General features: G+C 40.3%; 2 protein-coding genes and 1 long non-coding RNA gene across 3 annotated transcripts in view; all 3 read right to left on the bottom strand.

Annotated features, from left to right (window-relative positions):
* The window catches only part of LOC138031346 (fibropellin-3-like), an 8,901-nt gene extending 7,961 nt beyond the window's left edge, over positions 1-940 (bottom strand). Inside the window, exons 1-2 of the mRNA XM_068879052.1 lie at positions 877-940; positions 442-786 (exon numbers count right to left, since the gene is read on the bottom strand). Of these exons, the coding sequence (XP_068735153.1) occupies positions 442-786; positions 877-940 (409 nt within the window). The remainder of the gene's footprint in view (positions 1-441; positions 787-876) is intronic.
* A 1,799-nt stretch (positions 941-2,739) lies between these two features.
* On the bottom strand, positions 2,740-10,616 carry LOC138031227 (uncharacterized). The gene is made up of 3 exons (XR_011128218.1): positions 9,999-10,616; positions 3,574-3,872; positions 2,740-2,841 (listed from the first exon to the last, which is right to left on the bottom strand). It is a non-coding gene; the product is annotated as an uncharacterized lncRNA (long non-coding RNA).
* A 6,487-nt stretch (positions 10,617-17,103) lies between these two features.
* LOC138031225 (ephrin-B2a-like) overlaps positions 17,104-18,945 on the bottom strand; it is a 14,275-nt gene continuing 12,433 nt past the window's right edge. The window contains exon 5 of the mRNA XM_068878905.1: positions 17,104-18,899. Within this exon, the coding sequence (XP_068735006.1) occupies positions 18,667-18,899 (233 nt within the window). The 3' untranslated portion in view covers positions 17,104-18,666. The remainder of the gene's footprint in view (positions 18,900-18,945) is intronic.

Here is an 18,945-nt window from a genome sequence, read left to right as displayed (position 1 = left end):
CGAGGCCAAAAGGGCCAATTTGCATGGAAACAAAATAATAGTAAAATCGCGGCCATTTTGGAATAAGGTGTATGCCCTACTTTTGTGTGACGAGTGTGTGGGTTTTTTTACGTCCACAGTCCCAAAGGATTATGAACATTGAGGGCTGTGAGACGGGACTTACGGTTCATCGTCGTTATCCGAGAAGACTTAAAAGTCTAACCATTTGCAGATGAAATTACAAAGGTAGCACTTTCTCCTCAGTTATTTAAAGAGCCCGAGTGTTAGTCCGGCCGGAGTTGAACTCCCGCACGGCAGCCCCGATGCTCAACCAACTGAGCCACCGGTGCGCGGTGGATGACTGGTTCTGTCATCGACGGTTCACGTAGAAAATAATCGAGCCGTCATTAGTCGGTTAAAAGGAGATTTATTTGGGGTTGGGCAGTGATGACTGAAATTTACCTGCTTCTAAAAGGCCACTGTGATGCTCATCTGGCTCATCATTTGAGCTTGCATGTGCCACTGGTACTTGCGTGACCAATTCTGTTGTCGCCGTGATCGCACTTGAGCTTATCTGGCTTGTTGGTAACCTTGACCACCACTGGACAAGCCTGCTTGGCGCATTCGTTGTTGCGTTTGTTATATGTGGAGTTACGGAGCTTGAAGAGAAATATAAGATCGTAGATTTCCTTGTATTATCGGTGCTACTTTTTCCCGTTGTTGGCTTTGTTGTCATCTTCGCTGGCCTCGTTGTTGTTTTACTTCTTGTTCTCGTGGTTGCTGTGGCTAGGTGGAAGCTGTTGGTATCTTGAAAATAAGAAAAAATCATGATAAGGAAAAAGTCACAGTGATCAGACAAACGGTTTGGTTAGAGTGAACACCAAACCGTTTACACACCTCCAAATCCCAGACTCGGGCAGTGGAGAGAGCACTCACTCACGAATCCCGGACTTGGCGTCATATGTGGGTTGTGTTAGTTGGTTCTATACTCTGCTCCGATGGTTTTTCCTCCGGGTTCTCCGGTTTTCCCCTTTCCTCAAAATCCAACATTTGATTTGATTTGTGTAAATAAAGTTCATTATTGTTAAGTCATCATTTGGCACTAATTTGAGTGAATTTTGGTGCAAACAATGTTAAACTTTTTAAACTGGCCACAATTTTGAACAAATTTAATCATATTGTACGTTTTTGAGGAAAGAAATAAACCATCATTGACCCTACATGGCGTGATCCGGGTATTGAATCCAGCGAATACATTGAATTGGAAGGGACTAACATGATGATGATGATGGGACAAGATGACCCTGTGCTGGATCCATTTAAAAAAAAAAACGGAAGTGGACAGGGGAGACAAAAATCTCTCATAAGCTGGAGGAAGAGTTTGCTCATCAATCTGAAGAATTACAAAAGATCTCAATTGAAAAAAAGAGATTAAGAAAGATTGCAGGGAAATAGAAAATTCAGAAAGAAAGAGAGAAATAATCTACATCTACTTATCCAAGAATGTGGTTCCATCTCTGCAGCTTCTTTGGTTAATTACATGGAAAGAGAGATGTACGAGCTAAGGAAAATGAAAAGATGTACGGACGGAAGACAGAAAGCTGAGGAATCGAGACATCTTAACAAGTGACCCCTGTGGAGTTTACTTAATATTGATACTGGAAAGATTTACTGCGAATGGATAGACGAAATCGAGACTGCTCTGGGATACCACTGTTCCATCACCAGATAGCAACAAATGATGGAACAGATGAAGCAGTGCAAGTGTTACGAAAGAAAAGAAACTGGATTTCTCCTGGGTCTGATAGGTCGGGATTGCTATTGGTGAAAATATACGCATGCTTTTCATGAAAATGCTTCATAGACGCCTCATCCAAGAATGGACATAACCGTTATGGTTCTCATAAGGAAAGACAACCTTGATTCCGAAACCACGGGAGTTGAGCAGTGAAACCAGAGACCGGTCACATGTCGCAACACGATCTACACGTGGTAAACAGCGTGCTTCTAGAGCTCCGATTAATGACCACCTGGAGAAGTACAACCTCCTGGAAAGTCAGCAAAGGGGTGCAACAGCTGGTTGCAGTGGGACCATGGCTAACTTACTGATCGAAAGAATTGCAGTAAATGACCGTTTAAGAGGTAACCGCAACATCAGTATGGCAGATAGATGTCAAAAAAGCCTATGATTCAGTTGGCCATGGGTCGCTCGGACGACGGTAAAAGGAGAGAAGGTGGGAAGGTGGGAATAGGTCTCTTACAAGCATTTTTACAGACCAATCAATTTTGGGACTTCCTTTGGCGCAAAACAACAAAGGCAGTTCCGGTTCGGTGACGCTATGACGTCAAGTTAGTTTCCTGTGATTGGTCATCGGGCTCCCGCGGGAGAAACGGAGCCCGATGACCAATTCAATCTAAAAATGAATCGGTCTGTGAAAACGCCGCGACAGGAATATATGGGAGTTGTTCCCTCCTACTCAAGGGCTCCTGCTTGAGACCATTGTAAGTTCCAAGAGAAATTGGAAACAATGCTTAAGCAAAATTTGGGCGGACAAAGTCTTATGGTATTTTCCGAAGTGGCCTATTCCAGACGGATGCGGTATACGCTCCTATGGGTATTTTTTTTTAACTGCCGTGCAAATAGCTCACAACAAACCACTCCCCGTCAGTGCCATCTCCCGACTTACACAAAATTATCCCATTAGCTGACTTATCATTGAAGGTATTTTAGTGAGGCACCATCGCTACAGGATACAATACCTTCATGATTTATACACAATCGTATCCGCAGTTTCATATTTGCGTGCTTGCAATTTCCCCCTGATTTCCGGTAAACTGATGTTTGGGTACCATCTGAGGTAGCTGAAATGCAAGGTAAACGTGTTTTATTACAATAAAAACAATCTCAACGACAATGGAGGCAGAGAAGAGAGACCCTGGGAACGAGGTTGGAAGTCGATTAGACTGAAGATGAACATTCCGCATTCCTCGCACGTGAGTTTCACATTCTTGATACATTTGTGTGCCGTTCTATTTTAAGGAAGGCGTTAATGACGGATTCCAATACGTAGAGGACGAAATCCTCAGCCGGCAACAAATCTGTTTTCGCTCTCAATTTCGACGTTATTCACATCAGATAAATATCTGGATAGGCAGTACACAATTTGCATCTTTGGAGGAGCAACCCGGAAAAATAGCGAAATGATTATGAACGCTAACACAGATCTTCAGATGACATTCTGGGCCTCGAAATTGCTTAAGCTCGCTTCAAAGTGAGGACTGCAAACTTTCTGGACCGCTATGGCTATCGAGTGCAATGTGTACCCGATGCAGCCATGCCCAGAGTTCTCACAAAAAAAAGTGTGTCACCGATGATCTTACCACATTTTGACGTCATCTGTGATCTATTACTGAACAGGTGCACCGCAACATGGAATCGGTTTGTTCAGTTTCGATTCAGTTATATAATAAAGAATTAAAAGTTTTTGATGATGGCATCTGCTACGCGCCTGTCCTCTAACTGATCATATGTGAAAACCAATGAAAATGCGTGCATTATTGAGCTTATTACATAATTTCTAATGGATTACTTACCAATAAAATAATACTCTTCCCCGGGTATATATACCGGATTGAAAATTGCACTATATCTCTGAAACACCAGCGTGAAATACTTTAGCCTCAGCGGTTCGTTGCACCTGAGTAGCATTCTGCTCCCTTGAGTTGCCGTATCACAACGTTCATAGCTCTCACGTGGTACAATCCAGAAGTTTTGATAAAGTTCATTTGAAACGCTATCTGTCGTCCTTTTCAGGACAGTGCTTGGGTTCGGACAAACAACATGAAGTAATGAACTCGGAAGAACGTAGATTAAGCTGTCATTTCTATTGAAGCTGGAATCAAAATAAAAAAGTTGAAAGTGAATACAGTGCTACATCCAATATACGCCTACTGGAATAGGTTGGGCTAAAACAGTAGATCCAGTCGGTGTCATGTAGAAAACTGAGAGTAGAACATATATAGCGCAGAGTAGATTTAAATTTGTACGCTACGTTTTAGCTGGCGGAACCTGAACCAGCCGTACTATCGTACACCAAATTTCAAACAACGCGACGTCGCTGGTTCTGTCAAATCCAACGTCTTTGGTTTACTGTCGCATCAACGAGTTTTAAGATAGAAATAAATTGTGTACCTCACTGGACTCAGCTTTTTAGCCCAGTCTCATAAAGTTGATGCGAATAACCGTACCCCTCCCTAGTAAACAGAGGAAAGAACACTTCAAATAGCAAAGGGAGAGGAATCGGGGGTGGTTAAGAGTAACTGGCAAATGAGACGTGGAAATGACAGAGTGGAGTTTGGTGGCTACAGTAGCCTCCTTGCATGGGGCAAGAACCCATGGTCATGGGTTCGAGGCAAGAACTTGAAGTTCTTTCCGGATGTGTTGAAGAAAGCTACAAAATAAGCTCTGAACTTGAACTTGCACAAAAGGAAAACTCCGTGGTAGCAACAATATCACCCTTATATTAAATATCGTAAATAAAGTGATAACTTGAAGGACCTCAGTATTGTGTACGGAAATGGATACGAGAGGTACCTCTCAACATTGGACGGCAAAAAACAAAAACAGCAACCGCTATGAACACGCGATTTTGGGAAAAAAAAAACTATTCCAAATTAACCGTACATTCAAATGCTACTATCTTGAAGTAATGCTTAAAATATAAAACGAAAATCAACACGAACTGAAAAAATTATCGAATTTGCACGCACTGCCTTCCAATGCGGCCTGCAAACAGCAGTAGCGCCATTCACTGATTTATTAACATAGCCAACTGCTAAAGAAGACTCTTAAAGAAAAATTTCTTCTTTAAGCATAAAGGAAAGGAAATGCAAAAATACAAAAGTAACGTGAGAAATTTCAACTTAATAAACATCTTATCCTTATCGGCAAGGTGTCACAGCGCAACTCAATCAGATTAGTCGTGTTTTGAAGAATTGTCTGAAATTGGACAAGGGTACCGGATGAACGTGAATAAATATTATGAAGACAAAATACGATTTGTTTCCCGGTACTTGAGTTTCTTGCCCAAAGAGAGCATTATTTAAGTCAGCACATTTGTTGTTTTACGTAATCAGGTAATGGTCTTGTGCTCGTGTACAAAGGTTCAATATTACCAGCTAAAAATACATTGTTATGAAGCCTTTATAACGCTGTCAGCATGCAAGCTTCCAGTTTTAAGGTTCTCGTTAATCACAGTCCCAACATTCCGGTTTCCTTAGTAAAATTTAGACAAAATAATTAGCTTGAGGCCCACACTAAGTTTAAGAGGGTGTGCAAATACGTCTGACGAATACTTTGCGTCACCCTCTGAGCGACATCAACACTCTCGAGGTCAGGACCAACGCCTCTTTTTAATCGTTCACATAAACTAAACAGCAAAAAAACATATGAACCACGTACATGACATTTAAAAACAGGCGTTTACTATATTTTGTAACTATTCTTAAGACATGAACACATAAAAATAGAGTCTTGTTCTTGAAAATAAACCCTGAATTCGTGTGATATTTGGTGTATTGCAAGATAATTTATATTCATTACTTGTAACAAATATGCCTAGAGAAAATATCGTCGTCGTCAAGACATTTTCCTGAAAAACATTTGTTATCATTCGGTAACGAGTGTCGACAGCTCCAATTTCTTTAATTCAGTTTACCAACTATTCATCCGGCCTCCTCATCGAAATTAACTGCAAAAGCAGATGTCTCCACGAATTTCAGACAAAAACAACTTAAAACTTCGAAACGGCGACTTTCTCTGTATTTACTATAGCGCAAAAGGTCGATCGGCCAAACGTGCTGAGGGTTTCCTGTGTCCCAAGTATTATTCTCTGAAGAATGATTTTAAGTAGTACTTTCAGGCTATTTCCGAATGTCTCCTTTGTCTGCTTCCATTCAATCAAACCTTAACTGTAAACAGGAAAACAGTGAAAAATTACTCTTCGTAGAAAATGAAACCTTTCCCCGTTAATAACAATCGCTAGCGTGTTTCACGGACACGCCCAGTCTGCGGAGAAATTTTATGGTCTGCAAATTCAACCCCCATCATCGATGACAGGCGAGACGTTCCTGCTGGATTACTGTCCTTCGGGGTGGCGTTGAGAAAAAAGAAGGGTGACTGAATTCCACGGCAGGAGAATGAGAAGCGCATGCATAACAAGAAATATTCGAGAAATCTCTTTCCGACGACTTTGGCTGAGCCTACACTACTTTTGTGAACTTGTCTTCATTTGACATCTACGCCATAAACAATTATATCAAAAAAGTACTGTAGTTGCAGCGGACTATCTATTAAAGTCACTCGACATCTTGATTTTCAAACCTCTCAAGCAATCGAAATTTGTGAAGAAAAGCAAGCTAAGAAAGGACACCAAAGATCGACTGGAGTAAAAGTTCGGAATCTTTCACGCAAGCTGTGGTGTGGTTTGTTAGTGAAATTCCGCTTGAGTAATATTGCAGGACTCACACGTGAAATGATTAAACAAATGATCACTTATTCAAGAACTTGAAAGGACTGATATTCACTCATAGATTCTTTGCGATATTTTCTTGACAAAAATAAACAAAAGAAACTGTGGAAGATAATATTGAACAAATGCCCGTATCGTGTCACATGTACTATCAAGGGGCGAACGGCGATTCCTGTGATGCAACGTTTAAGAGCCGCCAAATGACCAATGCGCTGGGGGTTCGAAAAACGACAGAATTGTGCATTTTAGACAAACTAATATTTTAACGCAGACCAGATGGCGAAGCATACAAGATAATGGCCTTGCTTTAATCGGCTAATGATAGACAAGTCAAAAAGAATGTTGTCATCCGATTTTCATCATCCGACCGTGTTCGACATTTGAAAGTCAACATTAATGCCGACTTAGAAAGGTTTTGTTTTCAAAGAGGTTTAAAACGTAGGAAACGTGCCGTCTATCCCAAAAGAAATGCAAACAGAAGGACTGAATTTATTCTCGTTAAATCACGGTCTTTTATTTTTATTTTTTATGAAAGGAGAAAAGGGAAATTGGCTCATGGCCCGTGTACGACGACCTGACTATTGCATTAGAATCACAGCGTGACTTATCTCACCAGCTATCGATGTAGCGTTGAAGAAGTGGTTTAAGAAAGAGTATTGGAGTGTTTGGAGCTGCAATTGCTGCGATAACATCAATCCACCCAATGTGGAAATGTTGGAAGAGTTCATTGTAACAATTAAGGCCGTTTCAGCAGACAGGCGGTGACAATAAAGCCTACGAACATATTGACTATGAATATTTAAGAAGTCAAACACGAGTGTGTGGAGATGTTTTTAGGTCACCTGAAAAGCGCCCAGACTTACGGAATTCAATTCCACTGAAAGGAATGTAAGACCAAACTCGACCTTGCATTCCCTTTGTAAATGTATCAGCCAGTTCTTATCCCATCAGGATGAACAAAGACCGGTTACCATAAAGATCACGTGAGAACCTAATCCAATTTACATTATTCTGCGTTTTTCAGTGTCCCGCATTACTCCCGCGATTTCTCTTGACCGGGCACAATGCACGTACTTTCTTAAGAAAACGGTTGTTTTTATTTTTCAGTTTCAAAGGGTGAAAGTTTCTAGATGTGTCTCTTGTGACAACGAAAGCAACAGAACTTGAATAACAAAGTTTTAGTGTCGGAATGTATGTTGTGGTAGCTCAAAATCATTCAAAGCAATTATATTTAGACCAGATGATGGAAAAGAATGACCCATGCAACAACTCTATCAAATTTCCCTTGCGTGTTTACCGAGGCGTTTCTAAATATGATGGAAATTCTCTTGTGGCCTTCCGCCAAGACTGTCACATGCGACAACACAGTCACGAAAAAACTTGCAATATAATAAAGGTGGAAACGATTAATGCTTCGAGATGTAGTCGGGTGCACCCATTCTCATTTCATTTGCTTATATCTCAACTGTCGTTTCCTTTGTGACGCCTTAAAAACTTTTAACCAAAGTCAATTGTTATAAAAAATTCGCAATTTAACACCTCTGTGGAAACGACAAAAGTTATATCTTGTGTTTTCCATCGGCTCCCAAAGGTGCTAATGTTGCACGACAGAGTATCAACTATATTCAAGGTGTGATATTTCATCACTTGGGAAATCAAGTCCTGTTTCATCTTGACAGGATGAGACCAAATTTTATAGGCTGCGTTGGAGAAATCGAGCATACGAAACCTCGATTTTCCGATTATATTTCCCTGACGTTAAATTTTCAGTTCGAGCACTTGACAAGGTAGTGCCGCTTTCTATTTTATTTTCAATGTTGTTCCTCTATCACCCAAAGTTTTTATTCGAATCGAGATGATTTTTTTGTATGCTTATTGCAATTCATTACGTTTTCGTCAATATTATCTGTAAAAACAACAAAATTGAAGAAACAAACGGCCGTTTCGAATTCCACAAGGTTGCGCGCATGAAAGCCAAAAACGCAAATACAATTATATCCCCTTTGTCTCGGGACTTCGAGGTAGGTAATTTGTCGTAATTCATCGCTACATGCCTCCCCGCTTATCAATCTTGTCTATTGTTTTATGGAAACGCATTTTTATTAAACTTAATTTACTTTGGGTTACTCAGAACAATTCCTAAGGTCGCTCGCTCTTGTATGGGTCGATATGGAACTGCGGTTACCAAAGACGGGACGTATTAAGCAAGTCAAGCGCTGAAGAAAAAATCCTTGTAAGGATATCAATTAAGTAAATATCGATTGTACTTTGTGTTCATAGCATTATGGATTTAATTTTGCTACCACAGGATATGTGCACTAAAATCTGCCAATTCAGTTTTACAGGCTGTCTAACACAAGTGTTGCTGAAAATAGATGTATTTGCTTTTTTAAATCTTTCACCACCGAAAGCAGGGTGTTATTCAAGGTGCTATTCATTTAATCAAAGGAGATTGTGAATTCGATCCGAAGTGACAACATTTGTAGAGTCTTGCGTAACTTATGTACACACAATTATACCGGAATGCAAACTCCATTGCGCGTTCTTCAACCTCGCTGCGTTCCCTTATTACCACGACGCTCTCATATCACAATGTTTTCATTTTTTTCGCAGAGCGCGAGCTCTAAGTCGATGTTGGGGGTTATCAATGCTATAGTAATTGCCCAGCTAATATTGAAAGACTAGTAAAAACTACGTAGACCTCTAAAACTACTGCTAGGAAGGTGTAAGGGGCTTGTCAGTGGCAAAACCGCACCGCGAACATTAAAACCATATGTTATTTAACTTCAAGACAGGAAAGAAAATAGTGATTGCTAAATGCTAATGTTTAGAGCTAAATCGGGCGACTTCACCAATTTTGAAAACTAAAGTTGTTTTGAAGTAGCTTTGATATTGTATTCTCAGATGGCAAGTAAACAGTTTGCAGCTACAAGCTTGTTTTCATTTACGCTATGGCAATAAACTCTTTTCACCAAAACATACAGTGCAAGAAACGCATGGCAAACCTCTGTTATCAGTACGTTTTGACACTTCACATAATAACTTTAACCGCCAATAAGCCTTACAGCATATTTTCGCGTGCAAAGATAGAACTGATAGCGATTTTCTTCGCAACCGTTCAATTGTACGTCAAATGTAATTAAGAGACAATGAGAAATTAGGTTATCACAAAAGGAATGGAATAATGTTATGTCGTTTACAAGAAGCGTTGGCTAGAAGCAATCCCTTTTAAGTCACTTCAGACAAGCGGGCAGCTCGACAAACTGAGACTAAACTGACTGACTGAGCTCGACTAACTGAGAAGGGACTGCTAGCAGTCAACAAGAAGAGTGAGAACTCGATTAGACGAGCAGAGAGCTTAAGAAAGGTTTGCGAAAATCGTCTGGGTTGCACTTAGCATTTGAAAGAACGGGAATAACTTGTAGAATCTTAAGGCAAACACACTATAAATTAAATGAGCTTCAGAGAGAAATATTAATCCAGACTTACAGTGGATTGTCAGGCGCCCAGTGAATCGTTGGATACACCACGCACTCTATAACCTGGAAAAATAAGATATTTTGCACCAAGAAGAATACTTGAACTCGGATCATGTTTGTATTCGATCTGCTCCAACAGACAGCTGCCATGTGCAATAAACCAACCCCAGTTCGTTACGCCAGTGGTTTTCCCCTGTCTTGGCTTCCGTTTCCCAACAGTTGGAGAGAGGACAATTTCACAGCTTCCTCCGAAAGCCGCACATTTAATAACCGGAAACCTTTGGACTCGTTTAATCCTGCTGCATGGCGGATGGTTGTGTTTTCGCTGAAGAATATCAGACTTTTCACTCTTTGCGCCCCAATATGCAGCTCGTTAAAAACTTGACAAACCAGTCTCCCACAAACACGAGCGCGGGCCCTCGAGCTCTATTACTTCAAGAAGTCTACGCAACGCAATGAGCTATGCATCGCTGTGCCGTCGCTCTCATTCTTAGCGTATCTGTCTCGATTGGGGTTTTATCATGTCACTTGATGACACACAACACTTGAAACCGAAAACTCACTCATTCATTGAAAAGCGTTGAAAGCCAGCCTAGACAGATAATTGACAACTACTTCGTACGGACTGATCTCCGTTTCCCTCTCCTCCCACTGTAGAGTTACTTTATACAATAGTAACGCACTCCTCACCTCCTCTTTCCCCGTGCCGTCTCCCACGGACAAATCCAAACCACTTCTGGTTTACCCCAAAAAACTTAAATTATTGCCTAGAAGTAAGCCTTTGCATCAATTAAAGGCAGAAGGGAAAACTTAAACGGCATCTGAATTAACGTTATTAAAAACCCCCTGCTGAAGAGTCGTTGCTCCCCGCAAAGATTAACCAATAATTCTCGGATTTTTCGTTTGAATAGAGTTAAGGCTCGAAAGAAGATTATTTCACATTTAAATCCTATCGTGCGTCAGACAATTCCCGAGCTGAAACAAAATTCGTAATAAAGTACTTGTCATTAAAAAAAACCGTTTAATACTCTTATAACAAAAGTTTTTTCGTAATTTTGGGGAACACATGTTTTTAAGCTTACGACTGATGGACTTACACTGTATTTACTAAAAATAGAGGAAAGCAAAAATTCACGACCGAGCACGCCAAGTTGGACTTTTTAAAAGGAATGTTCTAGATGTTCAATTGAAACATTTTGAAATCTTTTATTTTTAATTATCAGAGGGTAAAAAAATTATAGATGCAGTTATGTTCCTTTTTAAATTCCCGCTGAGTTTTCAATTAGTTTACAAACGCGGTATGGCCACAGAGGAAAACATGAATTTGTTGATCGATAGTTTGTCATGCAAGGTGATGCAAGTCACGCGATGATCAGTGTGGTTTGATAATGATGTTTCGATAAGATCATAATTCGTCAATTATTGCTGATACTATTCAAAGACACTTGCAGGGATAAAAAACAACTTAAATTACTACTGCAGATTTTTTCGAGTCTTGCGATCAGATAACAGAATTTCCAGAACTATTCGGAAAATGATACTAATGTATGACTGATTTTAACATTTTTTTTCTGATAAATGCTAGTAATAGTCCGAGACTAAACTGTCAATCAAATTCCACGTGCGGATACGATGACTAGAGTAACTATCAATGCAGATAAGATGACTTTTTTGACAACAGTATCTTTGGAAAACTCCATGTAAAGGTAAGTTTAAACCCGACCCGATCAAGATCTAGAGCACTATCTTAAAACGTCGAGTTTGGGAACTATAAATCGCTACATTGGTGGTCCATATGGTTATATGACAACCATACCCAAAATATTATGCACCAGTCATTTGAAACCCTCGGAATCCTCCTCCCCCTCCCCCCCTCGAGAATGGGCGGGGCATTCACTTTATATGATAGTGAAAGCTGGTGAAATCCTCACTCCCTGTGTGCAAAAGTGAAGAGTGAACCCCCCGCCTCCTAATGTTTCACACAAACATTGGTAAATACATCGGGAGGCCTGTGAAACATTCGTAAAGCCTCCTCAATGCACTAGACATTCTTTTCATAGTTCAGTTCACGTTGACAATGAAACACAAAGCACAAAGATTACAGCATGATTCTGTTATTGACGATTGTTAGGCTCTGAGAAAAACACTTACGATCCATGAGTATTACGTGGGTAATATGCTTTATGGACCATTCACAGATGCAATGTCAATCATCATGTACGTCACCGTCACTTTTCTACTCTCTTCTTCCGGCGATCTGTACGTAGAACATAATACAAACAGTGTAAATAAAAAGTGGACACTACATAAATAGCTATAGTCCTTGTTGCACCATATTTTACCAAGAGGGGCAATTGACAAATATGTCACTTACCCAGACAAAACCACTTTCCTGGAGGGATGGTTGTTAACGTGAGGCCAATGCAACTCATTGATAGCCACCGCGCACCGGTGGCTCAGTTGGTTGAGCATCGGGCTGTCATGCAGGAGGTCGCGGGTTCGAACCCCGGCCGGATCAACACTCAGGATCTTAAAATAACTGAGGAGAAAGTGCTGCCTTTGTAATTTCATCTGCAAATGGACAGACTTTCAAGTCTTCTCGGATAAGGACTATAAACCGTAGGTGCCGGCTCACAAATATCTTCTATGTTCATAAGTTCCCTGTGGGACGTTAAAGAACCCACACACTATTCGAGAAGAGTAGGGGATAAAGTCCCCGGTGTTGTGGCTGTCCTGTTCTCTCCAGCAGAAGTGGCCTGCTTGGCGATGATGTCTCTAAAAAGGCTTGTGGTGTATGAGGCCACCTAAGCAGAAACAGCCATAAGTCAAAAAGGGACTTTGCCGAGTGCTGGAACATGTAAATGTAAATGTAAATGATAGTGGAACCATTTGTGCCGACACGAAATATCTCCATCGCACCAAATCATGTCGTCATTGTTCCGCTGTACCACATGGACAATATGAAGGCCCCTATTCATCATCTGCATCACAACCTTGGTGAGTTTTCTTGCTGTTTTTCTGCCGCAATATAAATATGGTAAAAAAATACAATTGCACATTCATTAGTTTTCATAGTCACTTTAATCAAGTTCAGATGCTGATCATCCCAGTTATTCAGTAATTAACGCCAAAGTACTTGAGCAGTAACGAAAGGAAAGCGTCAAAAATTCAGCCTTGAACGGGATTTGAACCCTGACCTCTGAAATCCATGAAAGCCAAGCTACATCCGCTACACCAAATGAGATTACTTCAATTGCTGCCGGTATTAAAACCACTACACTCGAGACATTCAAAGGCATTAAGTTTTTGAACAACGTTTCATGCAGTTCTTGCCGTCACGAAGTGTGTTTGTCGTACTGCACAAAGAGGGAGTAAATTCCCTCAGCCTTATAACAAGTACACACATCACATAGTAGTTACTTTGTCCTTCGAACATGACTTAGAACTGAACTGACTTCAGGACAGTTACACGACTTTTTACGCTTGCATCTGTTCTGATGACTTACTTCTCCACTGACTCTTCTGCTCTTTAAGGGCCTTCAATTTGTTTGAGCAAAAAATCCAACCTTCCTTTTTCCCAAGAGATGGGCCCTATCCCAGGTTTACATCAGGTGGGGCTGTTAGTCTTTTGAACTCTTCTGCAAAAGACTGAATAGCTCTTCTTCTAGACAACGCTTTCTAACCCACAAAGGATCCATTTCTTTATTGCCTGCTCATATCTGCATTTAGGGTTCTAGCTTTTTAGTCTTTGATGTCTAAAAGGGAAATATTTCCTTTGTAACTTCCTCCAGATCTTCGCTGATTTCTGCCAGCTGTAGCTCTGAGGCGTGGCGTAATCTTAACAGAGTTTTCAGACTCTGTTTCAGTTCAGTTCAGTTTCTGTTTTATTTTGCATTTTGCATAAGAATATCACAAAGCTATGCACTGCTCGCAGTTAGCAAAAGCTAGTCGAGGCGAGCAGTGCTTACAAATATATTCCAGATTTAAAGGGGCAAAGATTTATTGATAGCCGAGGAGCGTGATTTTTTTCTTCTTGTACATGAACCCGTCGACGGCCTCTACTTTTCTTTCGGCAAGCTCAAGAAGTGTCCCCTTACTTGAAACGAGTGTTGAATTTTCAACAGCAATGTTAACGGTTGCATTTAGGTTATTTCTCTACTCATAAAGGAAACTTTCTAGCTGCAGGTCTTTGTAGATTTCGCTTTTAGTTCTCCCTTATTTTCAGTGCATCAATTTGGACATTGTGTTTTTCAACAACGGGGCAGTCTGATATCTAAACACAAAAAGAAAAAAAGATAAACAACATAAATATTTGAACAAATCTTTCGTGCCCACAAAGCTTTATCAATGGCATTATTAAACGTTGTTCCGGCTGCTACATAACTAAGAGCATTCATGATGCCGATGATAGGTTTATTTTACAGGTCAAACTTTACATGTACAGGTCAGTGTTTTAATATTGAACGAACCCAAACCCTTTAATTTATGAATTCCACCCTTAGTCCTAAAAAATAGTAATTACGCCTAAGGTTAGCACTATGAAACTGAACTTTGGGTTGTTTTAGCAAGTTGTTGAAACAGTGCGATGAACTCTGATCTTACCGGTAACATATGACCTGTAAAATAAACTTGTCATGCATGATCAGAATAGTGAACTTTTCCATAAAACACCTTATCCCGTTGGTGTTAAGGCACCGAACAGAAAAAAATCATGCGAAACAGCAATGCGAAGTTTTCATATATTTATTACAGCCATCGGTTAAAAGTAGCAAACTGATTGTAAATCACTTGATGTCAAACACTGAGGTCTATATATCGAGCACAATAGCGATGCCAAATCCCCTACAATCGCACATAAATATTAATACATAAATACAATGGCTTTTGAATGCAAAAAGTGCAAATTATTTTCATAACAAAGGTAAAAAAATAACTTCGACATAAAAACGCATGCTACTGACGCATAACAACCGGAAAGATTCTTCTTTCATTTCAATGTGCATTCGTTTATTCAAGTTTCAATATCAAATCAAGCCCTTCAGATTACAACAGCCTTCTTTGGTCCGTGGCGATACTGAACTTTGCAAAGCATCCCGTTCGACGATTCGAGAAGCTCCGTGACGAAGCGAAGGGAAGCGACGATAATTTATGCAATTTGATTGCAAATTTATCATGTGCCGCGAAAATGAAAACTGCTGACCAGGTCCCCGGTACAGCTCAAGGGGCCGGTTGTTCGAAGCATGGTTAGCGCTAACCGGCGTTAAATACCATGAAAACCTCTAGGTTCTGATACCTCTTAACCAACGGTTAGCGCTAACCAGGCTTCGAGCAACCGGCCCCAGGATGCGAAGACTGTGATTCCTCTTGAAGTCCCCACCGACTGAAATGTAGTCCGAGCACGGGTAAAATGAATACTTGTGCGAGAATAAATGAACCCGGCTCGGATAAAATGACCGGACCTTGCGCCGATTTTCCTTTCTGACGAGCCTTCGGTGTCTATGGTCAGCAGAATATGCTATGGTCGGCCTCTCGGCGCCTCTTCCGTTTCCCCCGTAAAGCTGATACACTCGGCTGCTACATTTGCCATTGCGTAAGTTTGAGACTTCCTGCAAGATGGGTGACCTTTTTACAAAGGGAAACTCCAGCTTGTTTATAACAAGAAGAAGAAGGAGAAGTAACCATTTAACTCCCTGAAGAAGTCAGGCCGTGCGTTACGTACGAAATATTGGTAAAAAAAAATATACATACCCTCACAGACATACAACCACCCTTGCATTATTCCTTTGTTTATGAGAACTGGGATTCCGTATATATCTGCTGGTCAAAAACTTGAGCCAAGCACTCACAGCAGGAAAAAAATTTGCAGTGCCTGGTGCTGCTGAAAAAGTGGTGTGTAAACCATTTTTACCCGAGACGTGTGTTACGACATTTGTCTTAGAAAGTCTCAGTGGAATTTACCGTTTATAATATGCAAATAGTGTGCTATAAAAGTGATTGTACGCTTCGAATAAATTTCGTGGTTCTTATTTGGGTTTGCCCATGGCAGGTGAGTTGTGATTGAAATACATAGAGTATGTTACATGGCCGCGCGGAGATAACAAATTTCTCTTCGAATGTTGAAAAAAATTTCACAAGTGAGCGCAGCCTGACGAGTGAAATATTTTTCAACACTCGAAGAGAAATTTCGTATCTCCAAGCGACCATGTAACATGCTATTTATTATATAAACACCAATGAAATACTAGATCATTTCACGAAAGGCATCGAAAGGCGCGATTTAGATATGTAACCATAGCAACAGTGATCTTTTCACTTGTGAAGATATCATGTTTTCGCGCGAAAGCTCAGTGTATTTCACTGGTGTTAATATAATAAAGAGAAATTCACTATGTGTCTTACCTATTCAAGACCCTGTTAGCTAGTGCTGGCAATTTTCAAATTCTTGCTTATCTCACTTGGGGTTGTATTTTTATTGCTCCTAGACGACGAAAATAAGCTAGTTTGATAGTCTCACGGTTAGACTGGATCTAGCATGAAATGGAGTCTAATGCGAGGGATCGAAATAATTTTCATGCAAAAAGATTCCCCCGCATTAGCCTCTATTTCATGCTAGATCCAACCCAATCGTTACAATAACAAAATTAGCCATTTTGTTTGAATGTCTCTTTGACGTTAAATTTATGAATGATTAAAGGCCTCGTTGCTCAGTTTTCTCTCATGCAATGATTAGGCGTTGCTAAATTTGCAATTTACTAAACGTCGCTAAGAGAAAGCGCCCAGGTGTCATGCAGCATGAAGACTTTGGTAAGGAATTGATCAAAACTCTCTTACTTGTAGATGGTAATGCCGAGCAGTACAGACTTATCCAGTAACTTTCCTTCCGTATTTCCCATATTTTTCAGTCATTTAATTACTGATCACTTAATTCAATGGGCTGCAGGTATGAAGCAGTGATGAGAGCACTCGCTTCCCACTGACAGACCTGTGTTCGATTCCTAAAATCATCATCATCAAAAAGTGGGTTGAGTTTGTTGGTTCTCTACTCTGCTGCGAGAGGTCTTTCTCTGCTTATAGCTGTTTTCCCCTCTCCTCAAAAGCCCATCTACCATTTGATATGAGTTGAGTTGAGCTGATTTTATTTATCTTTAGTGCTCCAGCACCCCTTCATTATCATCGCACTTAAATACATCAATACACCAATACACCAATTTCACAGGCGACCAGGAAAAAGAGTTTTTAAATTAAATTAATTAATTAATTAAAGCTAGTGTAATGATAGCGGTACACCGGCCAATGAGTTAATCCGCATTCCATTGAAGTTGGGTTGAGTCCATTTGGTGATAAAACCCCGTGCTATCTCCACCAAATAACATTTCCTTGCAAGATATCCCGCTTGGCCTGAAGCTAGTGTCGTGCTCTAACCTCCTTTCAGGGCTAAATTTTTAGGGGTATTCATAGCAACTGGGAAATGTATTCTTGAGGCTTGTAGAAGAGCGGTACTTTATTTACACAGAATTGTCTTTTCCGTTGGTTTTTAACACAAAAATGAGTTGTTTACTCATTTAATAAAAGTTTATAAAAGATGCATGAAGCGTGTTACAAGTAAGCGCAATATTACATCTGTGTGTCCCGCGCGTAAAAATTCTCTATGTCCAATTATCGAGGAAATTAGATCCAGATACGATAGTATCTGGCATAAGTATAATCATAAATCTCTACTATGAAACACCTGGGGTACAATTTGTTATTTTATATAATATTAAAACACTCTCTCTTCTCCAAATAAGTTATATAAATAACTCATAACTAAGAGCGTATATCTCCCATAATAGGTTTTTTGAAAAAAACTTAACCACTCAAAGGGGTCGGTGTCTGATTCCACGAGTGACTGTTTCCGATTCCAGGGATGATAAATAATTGACTTTCTAAGCCAAAGATCATTGTACTTAACAGACAACCCGAGAAGTTTTAAAAAGCCTGAAATTAAGAAGTCTGGTTTCTAGGTGGAAATAGGGAGTTCCAGAAACGACGACTGCTACGGCACCGAGAATACCACAATACATTAATATCATTGGTTCAAAGAGGGACGCAGCACAATTATTTTCCCTCAAAAGAGGGAAAATAACATTGCTGGAAGTGTTGAATGCATTTAAGCGCATATTTTTCCGACACTCTGTATAGCAACGACGTGATTACGAAATTTGAGGTTTGACGACAACGTCGGCATATAAATGTGAATCTTTCGTTTTTTTTTCTTAGTCTGAAACCAACTTGTTTTTAGGATACTCCCCCCCTCCCCTTCCCACATTGAACGACGTGAACAACATGGAATAATCCCAAAAGATTTATGATTTATGATATATTTTGAGGTGATATTTTAAGTCGACGGCGACGTCTCCCTTTGAAAAAACGCCGGCATGCAAACCTATCAAAGTGTTACGCCACTACTCTTGGCGGGATCCTGGTGGATCTCAATGTCGTACACTGCACGGCCGCTGCTCCTATCCAGTATCTTCGTGCTGATGTATCGCTCTTAGCATCCCGCCTCACGAGAGGAAAAAATGAGGAAATTTGGTATCAGTGATACCCCTTTCGACTTAATGGACTTCGACATGTCTGAACAGTTAATCCCGTGGATATGCAAGCCTCGACGATGTCTGTGCTTGGGCTCACTCCAGCTAGACTGATTTCACCAGCAAATGGCTGGAGTCCTGGTTTCCGTCGGGAGAATCATGAGATAAAGCACTGCTGTTTGATGACAACGAAGGCTTTAACTTTTTCTTGTGGTACAAACGGCGAAGAAGGATAACACAAACAGATGTCAAGATCACACAAAAGAACACAAGGATTGCAATAGATACGTGATACGCAGTTTCATTTCGTTCAATTTTTCCCTTGTTTCCAGGATTACCTGTTCAAAGAAAAAGGACAGCATTGATTATTGTTGAATAAATTTA

The sequence above is a fragment of the Montipora capricornis genome, chromosome 14 (assembly GCF_036669925.1).
Source record: "Montipora capricornis isolate CH-2021 chromosome 14, ASM3666992v2, whole genome shotgun sequence".
In the NCBI taxonomy this organism is placed as follows: Eukaryota; Metazoa; Cnidaria; class Anthozoa; order Scleractinia; family Acroporidae; genus Montipora; species Montipora capricornis.
The sequence above is the reverse complement of the archived record's forward strand: the minus strand, read 5'-3'. Positions and strand labels throughout refer to the sequence as shown.